Below are 10,738 nucleotides of genomic sequence, written 5' to 3' on the forward strand. Positions count from 1 at the left end.
TGGAGAGGGGGGGAAACATCTTCCCTTCGGGGGGAGGGGGGGGTAACAACTTCCCATCGGGGGGAGGGGGGAAACATCTTCCCATCGGGGAGAGGTTGGGTAACATCTTCCCATCGCCGGGGGGGGTAACATCTTCCCATCGGAGGGGGGGGGTAACATCTTCCCATTGGGGGGGGAGTAACATCTTCCCATCGGGGAGAGGTGGAGTAACATCTTCCCATCGCCGGGGGGGGTAACATCTTCCCTTCGGAGGGGGGGGGTAACATCTTCCATCGGTGTGGGGGGGGGGATAACATCTTCCCATCGGGGGGGGGGGGGGAAAAATCTTCCCATCGGGGAGAGGTGGGGTAACATCTTCCCATCGCCGGGGGGGGTAACATCTTCCCATCGGAGGGGGGGGGTAACATCTTCCATTGGGGGGTGGGAGTAACATCTTCCCATCGGGGAGAGGTGGAGTAACATCTTCCCATCGCCGGGGGGGGTAACATCTTCCCTTCGGAGGGGGGGGGTAACATCTTCCCATCGGTGTGGGGGGGGGGATAACATCTTCCCATCGGGGAGGGGGTAACATCTTCCCATCGAGGGGGGGGGTAATATCTTTCCATCGAGGGGGGGGGTAACATCTTTCCATCGAGGTGAGGGGTAATATCTTTCCATCGAGGGGGGGGGTAACATCTTCCCATCGAGGGGGGGGGGGAAACATCTTCCCATCAGGGGGGGTAACATCTTCCCATCGAGGGGGGGCGGGGGTAAGATCTTTCCATCGAGGTGGGGGGGTAAGATCTTTCCATCGGGGGGGGGTAACATCTTCCCATCAGGGGGGGTAACATCTTTCCATCGAGGTGGGGGGTAACATCTTCCCATCGGGGGGAGGGGGGGTAACAACTTCCCATCAGGGGGGGTAACATCTTTCCATCGAGGTGGGGGGTAACAACTTCCCATCGGGGGGAGGGGGGTTAACAACTTCCCATCGGGGAGAGGGTGGGAAACGTCTTCCCATCAGTGGGGGGGGGGAGGGGTAACATCTTCCCATCGGGGGGAGGGGGGGAAACATCTTCCAATCGGGGGGGGGGGATAACATCTTCCCATCGATGGGGGGGGTAACATCTTCCCATGGGGGGGGGGGTAACATCTTCCCATCGAGGGGGGGGTAACATCTTCCCATCTGGGAGGGGGGGGTAAACATCTTCCCATCGGGGGGAGGGGGGTAACATCTTCCCATCCGGGGGGGGGTGTGGTTAACATCTTCCCATCGGGGGGAGGGGGGAAACATCTTCCCATGGGGGGGGGGGTAACATCTTCCCATCGAGGGGGGGTAACATCTTCCCATCTGGGAGGGGGGGGGTAAACATCTTCCCATCGGGGGGAGGGGGGGTAACATCTTCCCATCCGGGGGGGGGGGTGTGGTTAACATCTTCCCATCGGGGGGAGGGGGGAAACATCTTCCCATCGGGGGGGTAACAACTTCCCATCGGGGGGAGGGGGGGGGGAAACATCTTCCATCGGGGGGAGGGGGGAAACATCTTCCCATCGGGGGGGGTAACAACTTCCATCGGGGGGAGGGGGGGGAAACATCTTCCCATCGGGGGGTCTTCCCATCGGGGAGAGTAGGGGGAAACATCTTCCCTTCGGGGGGAGGGGGGGAATCATCTTCCCATCGGGGAGAGGGGGGGAAACATCTTCCCATCGGGGGGAGGGGGGGTAACAACTTCCCATCGGGGGGAGGGGGGGTAACAACTTCCCATCGGGGAGAGTAGGGGGAAACATCTTCCCTTCGGGGGGAGGGGGGGAAACATCTTCCCATCGGGGAGAGGGGGGGAAACATCTTCCCTTCGGGGGGAGGGGGGGAAACATCTTCCCATCGGGGGGAGGGGGGGTAACAACTTCCCATCGGGGAGAGTAGGGGGAAACATCTTCCCTTCGGGGGGAGGGGGGGAAACATCTTCCCATCGGGGGGAGGGGGGGTAACAACTTCCATCGGGGAGAGTAGGGGGAAACATCTTCCCATCGGGGAGAGGGGGGGAAACATCTTCCCTTCGGGGGGAGGGGGGGTAACAACTTCCCATCGGGGGGAGGGGGGAAACATCTTCCCATTGGGGGGAGGGGGGGTAACAACTTTCCATCGGGGGGAGGGGGGGGAAACATCTTCCCATCGGGGGGAGGGGGGGTAACAACTTCCCATCGGGGAGAGTAGGGGGAAACATCTTCCCTTCGGGGGGAGGGGGGGAAACATCTTCCCATCGGGGGGAGGGGGGAAACATCTTCCCATCGGGGGGGTAACAACTTCCCATCGGGGGGAGGGGGGGGAAACATCTTCCCATCGGGGGGAGGGGGGAAACATCTTCCCATCGGGGGGGTAACAACTTCCCATCGGGGGGAGGGGGGGGAAACATCTTCCCATCGGGGGGAGGGGGGGGTAACAACTTCCCATCGGGGGGAGGGGGGGTAACAACTTCCCATCGGGGAGAGTAGGGGGAAACATCTTCCCTTCGGGGGGAGGGGGGGAAACATCTTCCCATCGGGGAGAGGGGGGAAACATCTTCCCTTCGGGGGGAGGGGGGGAAACATCTTCCCATCGGGGGGAGGGGGGGTAACAACTTCCATCGGGGAGAGTAGGGGGAAACATCTTCCCTTCGGGGGGAGGGGGGGAAACATCTTCCCATCGGGGGGAGGGGGGGTAACAACTTCCCATCGGGGAGAGTAGGGGGAAACATCTTCCCATCGGGGAGAGGGGGGGAAACATCTTCCCATCGGGGGGAGGGGGGGGTAACAACTTCCCATCGGGGGGAGGGGGGAAGCATCTTCCCATTGGGGGGAGGGGGGGGGGGTAACAACTTTCCATCGGGGGGAGGGGGGGGAAACATCTTCCCATCGGGGGGAGGGGGGGTAACAACTTCCCATCGGGAGAGTAGGGGGAAACATCTTCCTTCGGGGGGAGGGGGGGAAACATCTTCCCTTCGGGGGGAGGGGGGGGTAACAACTTCCCATCGGGGGGAGGGGGGGAAACATCTTCCCATCGGGGGGAGGGGGGGTAACAACTTCCCATTGGGGAGAGGGGGGGAAACGTCTTCCCATCGGGGGGGGGGGTAACATCTTCCCATCGAGGGGGGGGGTAACATCTTCCCATCTGGGAGGGGGGGGAAACATCTTCCCATCGGGGGGAGGGGGGGTTAACATCTTCCCATCGGGTGGGGGGGGGGTGGTTAACATCTTCCCATCGGGGGGAGGGGGAAACATCTTCCCATCGGGGAGAGGGGGGGAAACATCTTCCCATCGGGGGGAGTAGGGGGAAACATCTTCCCATCGGGGAGAGGGGGGGAAACATCTTCCCATCGGGGGGAGTAGGGGGAAACATCTTCCCATCGGGGAGAGGGGGGGAAACATCTTCCCATCGGGGGAGGGGGGGTAACAACTTCCCATCGGGGGGGAGGGGGGGTAACAACTTCCCATCGGGGGGAGGGGGGAAACATCTTCCCTTCGGGGGGAGGGGGGGAAACATCTTCCCATCGGGGGGGAGGGGGGGTAACAACTTCCCATCGGGGGGAGGGGGGAAACATCTTCCCTTCGGGGGGAGGGGGGGTAACAACTTCCCATCGGGGGGAGGGGGGAAACATCTTCCCATCGGGGGGAGGGGGGGGTAACAACTTCCCATCGGGGGGAGGGGGGGAAACAACTTCCCATCGGGGGGAGTGGGGGTAACAACTTCCCATCGGGGAGAGGGGGGGAAACATCTTCCCATCGGGGGGAGGGGGGGAAACATCTTCCCATCGGGGGGAGGGGGGGTAACAACTTCCCATCGGGGAGAGGGGGGGAAACAACTTCCCATCGGGGGGAGGGGGGGAAACATCTTCCCATCGGGGGGAGTGGGGGTAACAACTTCCCATCGGGGAGAGGGGGGGAAACATCTTCCCATCGGGGGGAGTGGGGGTAACAACTTCCCATCGGGGAGAGGGGGGGAAACAACTTCCCATCGGGGAGAGGGGGGGAAACAACTTCCCATCGGGGGGAGGGGGGGTAACATCTTCCCATCGGGGAGAGGGGGGGAAACAACTTCCCATCGGGGGGAGTGGGGGTAACAACTTCCCATCGGGGAGAGGGGGGGAAACATCTTCCCATCGGGGGGAGGGGGGGAAACAACTTCCCATCGGGGAGAGGGGGGGAAACAACTTCCCATCGGGGGGAGGGGGGGAAACAACTTCCCATCGGGGGGAGGGGGGGTAACATCTTCCCATCGGGGAGAGGGGGGGAAACATCTTCCCATCGGGGGGAGGGGGGGAAACAACTTCCCATCGGGGAGAGGGGGGGAAACAACTTCCCATCGGGGGGAGGGGGGGGAAACAACTTCCCATCGGGGGGAGGGGGGGTAACATCTTCCCATCGGGGAGAGGGGGGGAAACATCTTCCCATCGGGGGGAGGGGGGGAAACAACTTCCCATCGGGGAGAGGGGGGGAAACATCTTCCCATCGGGAAGAGGGGGGGAAACAACTTCCCATCGGGGAGGGGGGGTAACATCTTCCCATCGGGGGGAGGGGGGGTAACATCTTCCCATCGGGGAGGGGGGGTAACATCTTCCCATCGGGGGGAGGGGGGGAAACAACTTCCCATCGGGGGGAGGGGGGGAAACATCTTCCCATCGGGGGGAGGGGGGGAACATCTTCCCATCGGGGGGAGGGGGGAAACATCTTCCCATCGGGGGGAGGGGGGGTAACAACTTCCCATCGGGGGGAGGGGGGGAACATCTTCCCATCGGGGGGAGGGGGGGAAACATCTTCCCATCGGGGGGAGGGGGGGAAACATCTTCCCATCAGGGGGGGGGGGAAACATCTTCCCATCAGGGGGGAGGGGGGGAAACAACTTCCCATCGGGGGGAGGGGGGGTAACAACTTCCCATCGGGGGGAGGGGGGGAAACATCTTCCCATCAGGGGGGAGGGGGGGGTAACAACTTCCCATCGGGGGGAGGGGGGGAAACATCTTCCCATCAGGGGGGAGGGGGGGTAACAACTTCCCATCGGTGGGGGGGGGGGGGTAACATCTTCCCGTCGGGAGGAGGGGAGGAAACAACTTCCCATCAGGGGGAGGGGGGGGGTAACATCTTCCCATCGGGGGGAGCGGGAGAAACATCTTCCAATGGGGGGGGGGGGTAACATCTTCCCATCGGGGGGAGGGGGGTTGTAACATCTTCCCATCGGGGGGAGGGGGGGTAACATCTTCCCATCGGGGGGAGGGGGGGTAACAACTTCCCATCGGGGGGAGGGGGGTAACATCTTCCCATCGGGGGAAGGGGGGGTAACATCTTCCCATCGGGGAGGGGGGGGGTAACATCTTCCCATCGGGGGGGGGGGGGTAACATCTTCCCATCGAGGGGGGGGGTAATATCTTTCCATCGAGGGGGGGGTAACATCTTCCCATCGAGGGGGGGGGGGGAAACATCTTCCCATCGGTGTGGGGGGGGGGATAACATCTTCCCATCGGGGGGGGGGTAACATCTTTCCATCGAGGTGAGGGGTAATATCTTTCCATCGAGGGGGGGGGTAACATCTTCCCATCGAGGGGGGGGGGGGAAACATCTTCCCATCGGTGTGGGGGGGGGGATAACATCTTCCCATCGGGGGGGGGGTAACATCTTCCCATCGAGGGGGGGGTGGAAACATCTTCCCATCAGGGGGGGTAACATCTTCCCATCAGGGGGGGTAACATCTTCCCATCGAGGTGGGGGGGGGGATAACATCTTCCCATCGGGGAGGGGGTAACATCTTCCCATCGAGGGGGGGGGGGGAATTAAAAGTTTAAAAATGAAACACTCTCAAACACACACACATACTGAAATATGCGCAGCAAGACACACCGTTAAAGGGAGATTTAATCGGGTTTTGATGGAGTAAATAAGGAGAAACTGTTTCCAGTGGCAGGAGGGTCAGTAACCAGAGAGACACAGATTGAAGAGAATTGGTAAAAGAACCAGAGGGGGAGATGAGGTGATCTGTCATATATTTGTTTTATTTTCTGCACTGTGATTTTCCAGGCAATGGAGGTGAGAAGGATGGGACTGCCCCCAGTGAGCTGGCAAGACCGCAGGACGCACTGGAGGACAGGAGCAGAGGGACAGTCGGTGACTCTCAGGCTGTAATCCCCTTGACCCCTGACATCGAGAATGCAGAGCTCAGTCCCATCCTCCCCTTCCTGTTCCTGGGGAATGAGCGAGATGCCCAGGACTTGGCCAGGATGCGCCAGCTAAACGTGGGCTATGTGATCAATGTCACCACACACCTGCCACTCTACCACGCCCAGGCAGGCAGCATGCATTACAAGAGGCTTCCAGCAACCGACAACAGCAAGCAGAACCTCCGCCAGTACTTTGAGGAGGCCTTTGAGTTCATAGGTGAGTGCAGGAGGCATCACCCTGCAACCCATTCACCCCGCACCCCATTCACCCCGCACCCCCTCTTCACCCCATTCACCCCTCACCCCCATTATGCTGCTGTAAATTTAGTTTATGGCTGAGGATTGGATCAGGTGCAGTTTGATTCACTTCCTCCACCCCCTACATGGTCGAATAGTCATCCCCTACCCACTGTGTTGGTCACTCGGGTAAGGTACAGGCGTTTCTGAAGCGTGTAACCCAATGGCTGCTGCCTTCAGGGGATGGCGAGGGTGCAGAAATTAGAAAGATAAAAAATTGTCACAATGGTCCAGCCAGCCTTTGAGATGAGACATTAAACCGAGGCCCCCGTCTGCCCTCTCGGGTGGATGTAAAAGATCCCACGGCCACTATTGGAAGAAGAGCAGCGGAGTTCTCCCCGGTGTCCTGGGGACAATATTTATCCCTCAACCAACATCACTAAAAACGGACAATCTGGGTCATTATCACATTGCTGTTTGTGGGATCTTGCTGTGCGCAATTTGGCTTCTGCCTTTCCTACAGTCCAAGTAAAGTACTTTATTGGCTGAGAAGTGGTTTGGGATGTCCTGAGGATGTGTAAGGCACTATAGAAATGCAAGTCTCTTTCTCAATGCGGTTTTGACTCTGGCCTCTTGCTGTTCCTTTCTCAGAAGAAGCCCACCAATCGGGTAAGGGAGTGCTGATCCACTGCCAGGCAGGTGTGTCCCGTTCAGCCACGATGGTTATCGCCTACTTGATGAAGCACACACTGATGACCATGACAGACGCCTACAAGTATGTGAAGGGCAAGCGTCCCGTCATCTCTCCAACCTCAACTTCATGGGGCAACTCCTGGAGTTTGAAATGGACCTTAACAAGGGGCTCACGCCCCGCATCCTTATCCCGAAACTCAGCGGGCTCGAGACTGAGGTGTAGGCCCCCCAAACCCGAGACAGAGCATCAAAGCCAGGCCTCAATTGAGGCGCAATCTCTGGACCCTGGACAGCTCTGTCGCTCCGACACAGACAACCACCCACCTCCATTTCAGAAGGAAACCGTTTTCTGTCTCCTGCTTTGGTTGGGACCATTGAGAACTCCAACCAAAATCCAAGAATTACTTATCTGAGCTCAGGACACAGGAGGGAACTCTGTTGGGTTTGAAGGTGTGAATGAACACTGGGCTGGGGAAGGGGAGGGGATGGGAGGGGTGGGCAAGGGGGTTGAGAAGCTGAAACTTGAGACATATACTGTGAAAACCGGTCAAACTGGACAGATTTCTCCCCAAGTTAAACACGTGTCTCTCTTTATCTGTTGGACTCTGGCTAGTTAGGGGATGGGGCTCGTTATAACGAGTGCAATTCGAAATATATATTCACTTGAATCTACAGAGTCTTCCTGTATCTCCCCAGTCCAATGTGGCTGGAGCCCCCAGCCCATTATTGTGAGTTACAATGGTGCTGGGCTCCCTCTCTCTCACCCTCCAATAGACATGCACTGAACACCCTTAAATAAGTCCAGTTAGCTTCACTGTGGGGGACTGGGACCCTCACCAATGGGGAAAGTGGAATCCTGCCAATAGAGATGGAGGGACTGGACCCTCGCCAATGAGTGAGACTGGGACCCTCACCAATGAGTGAGAATGGGACCCTCGCCAATGAGTGGGACTGGGACCCTCGCCAATGAGGAGGACTGGAACCCTCGCCAATGAGGGGACTGGGACCCTCGCCAATAAGGGGACTAGGACCCTCGCCAATGAGGGGGACTGGGACCCTCGCCAATGAGGGGACTGGGACCCTCGCCAATGGGGGGAGTGAGACACTCGCCAATGGGGAAAGTGGACCCCTTCCAATGGGGGACTAGGACCCTTGCCAATTGGGGAACAGCAGTCTCCGCTGCTCAGGAGTTTGAAGTGGAGGGTGAGTCAGCGGGGTGGGAATTCCTGGCAACACTCATTGCCACAGACTGACGAAACCGGAGCTCCCTTGCACATGCCCCGTGCCAGCATTCTGTATTCCACACATTGCAGCATAGTGACCAGGGTGCGGGGAGAGGAGCAGTTTAGCCCATGCTTGCGTGCGTTACAGTAACAATAATATCCTCATCAGATCAGGTTCATTTTTTGTTTCACACCGAGTTTCCTGTGAACATGCGGACTCCTGACCTCCTGCTCCACCCTCAGACTCCGAGTCAACAAACATTTATCCATCAGTGGGGCATCTGGGAACATGTGATGCAGATTTGGTTATTGTGTTGGTGAACTGGAATATTCCCTGCCCTGTGACGGGGACAGTGCAGAGGGAGCTTTACTCTGTATCTAACCCCGTTTTTTTTTGTGGCCTTTATACCCCAGGCCCCTTTTATATATTTTATGTCGAGGGGGCCTTTATTCCTCAGGCCCCCTTTATATACACACTTATATTTTTAAAATAACTTTATTAAAAATAGAAATAAACAAAAACTCAAATTAAAATGCCATTCTCGGCGTCAACGATGCACTCCAGTCCCTGCGGTGCCCACCGGTCGCGGAAGGCCTCAAGCGTACCAGCGGACACTGCATGCTCCTTCTCCAGGGACACCCGGGCGCGAACGTAACCGCGGAAGAGGGGCAGGCAGTCGGGGAGGACGGAACCCCCGACGGCCCGCAATCTGGACCTGTGAATTGTCACCTTGGCCAGGCCCAGGAGCAGACCGACGAGGAGATCCTCCTCCCGGCCCAAGCCCCTCCGCACCGGGTGCCCAAAGATCAGGAGCATGGGACTGAAGTGCAGCCAGAATTTGAGGAGCAGCCCCTTCAGATACTCAAAGAGGGGCTGCAACCTCGCACACTCCGTGTAAACGTGGAACACGGACTCGTCCAAGCCGCAGAAAGTACAGGAGGCCTGGGAGTCCGTGAACCTACTTAAAAGTCTATTGCACGGGACTGCTCTGTGCAGCACCCTCCATCCCAAGTCCCCGATGTAAAGGGGGAAGACTCCCGCGTAGAGAGACCTCCATCGGGGTTTCCCCTCGCCGCCAGATGGCAACGCGGACCGCCAGGGCGTGTCCGGCCGGCTGACGAGGGCGAGGAAGTGGAGAGTGTGCAGGAGCAGCCCGTACAGGAAACCCCTCCGCGCCGATTGGAATGGCACGGAGGGCATTTCCGAGAGGCGGCTCGGGTTGTGCGGGACCGGCTACCGAGGAGGGTTTCGGGGCCTGGGTCCGATGAGCAGTTCCAGCCGAGCGGGTGTCAGCTCGGCCGGGATCGCTCCGCACTCCCAAGCCCCCTCGCCACCCGCAGTGAGGGGCGTCCCGGGGGTTTCGGCTACTCCTCTGCCCGCCGGACCGTCCCCGGAGTCGGCCGCCCGGACAGCCGAGGCGCTCTCCTGCGCCGGCGGGGGAGCGCCCTGACTGGAGGCGACCATGTTCCAGACTCGGAATAGATCCCGGTAAAAGACAGGCAACTCCCTCAGAGAGGCGCGGCTAACGGACTCCACCGGGAGCTGCGTGTCGACTTGAAGGCAGTGACACTGGCGGAAAAAATACGTCGCCAGCGCACACCATCTGGGAGGACGCTCGACGTACAGGTATCTCTGCAGGGTCCGAAGGCGGAGAGTCGCAGCCTGGGTGCGGACGCACACCAGCGACTGACCGCCCTCCTCGATCGGGAGACTCAGGACCGCGGCAGAGACCCAGTGTTTCCTCTTGCCCCAGAAGAAATCGACGAGTTTTTTCTGGATCTTGGTGGCAAATACAGGGGGCGGGGCCAAAGTGACCAACCGGTACCACAACATGGAGGCCACCAGTTGGTTTATGACCAACGCTCGGCCCCTGTAGGAAAGCACTCGGAGCAGTCCTGTCCAGCGCCCCAGCCGAGCGGTGACTTTCACCTCCAACTCCTGCCAGTTTGCCGGCCAGGCTTCCTCAGCGGGGCTAAGGTGGACTCCCAGATAGAGGAGGTGCGTGGTGCTCCACGCAAAAGATGTCATCTCCTCCGGCAGGGAGTCCACCCGCCACTGACCAACCAGGAGTCCGGAACATTTCTCCCAATTGATCCTCGCGGAGGACGTGGCAGAAAAGGTCTGCAGGCAGTCGCGCATCCTCCACAAGTCAACGGGATCTGTGATTGCGAGGAGCACGTCGTTGGCGTAAGCCGAGAGGACGACCCGCATGGCCGGCTCGCGCAGAGCCAATCCCATCAACCTCCTGCGAAGCAGGCACAGGAAGGGCTCCACGCAGATGGTATACAATTGGCCGGACATGGGGCATCCCTGACGCACTCCTCTCCCAAAGTGAAGGGGCGCCGTCAAGGACCCGTTAACTTTGACTAGACACTCTGCGGCGGCGTATAAAAGTCGGACCCGGGCCACAAAATGCGGCC

At 59.4% G+C, this 10,738-nt stretch overlaps 1 protein-coding gene across 1 annotated transcript in view; it reads left to right on the forward strand.

Moving 5' to 3' along the window:
• The window catches only part of LOC137355926 (dual specificity protein phosphatase 10-like), a 10,354-nt gene extending 2,939 nt beyond the window's left edge, over positions 1-7,415 (forward strand). The window contains 3 exon segments of the mRNA XM_068021593.1: positions 6,025-6,381; positions 7,053-7,208; positions 7,211-7,415. Coding sequence (XP_067877694.1) covers positions 6,025-6,381; positions 7,053-7,208; positions 7,211-7,317 — 620 coding nt within the window. The 3' untranslated portion in view covers positions 7,318-7,415.
• The last annotated feature ends 3,323 nt before the right edge of the window (positions 7,416-10,738 follow it).

The sequence above is a fragment of the Heterodontus francisci genome, chromosome 44 (genome assembly GCF_036365525.1).
Source record: "Heterodontus francisci isolate sHetFra1 chromosome 44, sHetFra1.hap1, whole genome shotgun sequence".
In the NCBI taxonomy this organism is placed as follows: Eukaryota; Metazoa; Chordata; class Chondrichthyes; order Heterodontiformes; family Heterodontidae; genus Heterodontus; species Heterodontus francisci.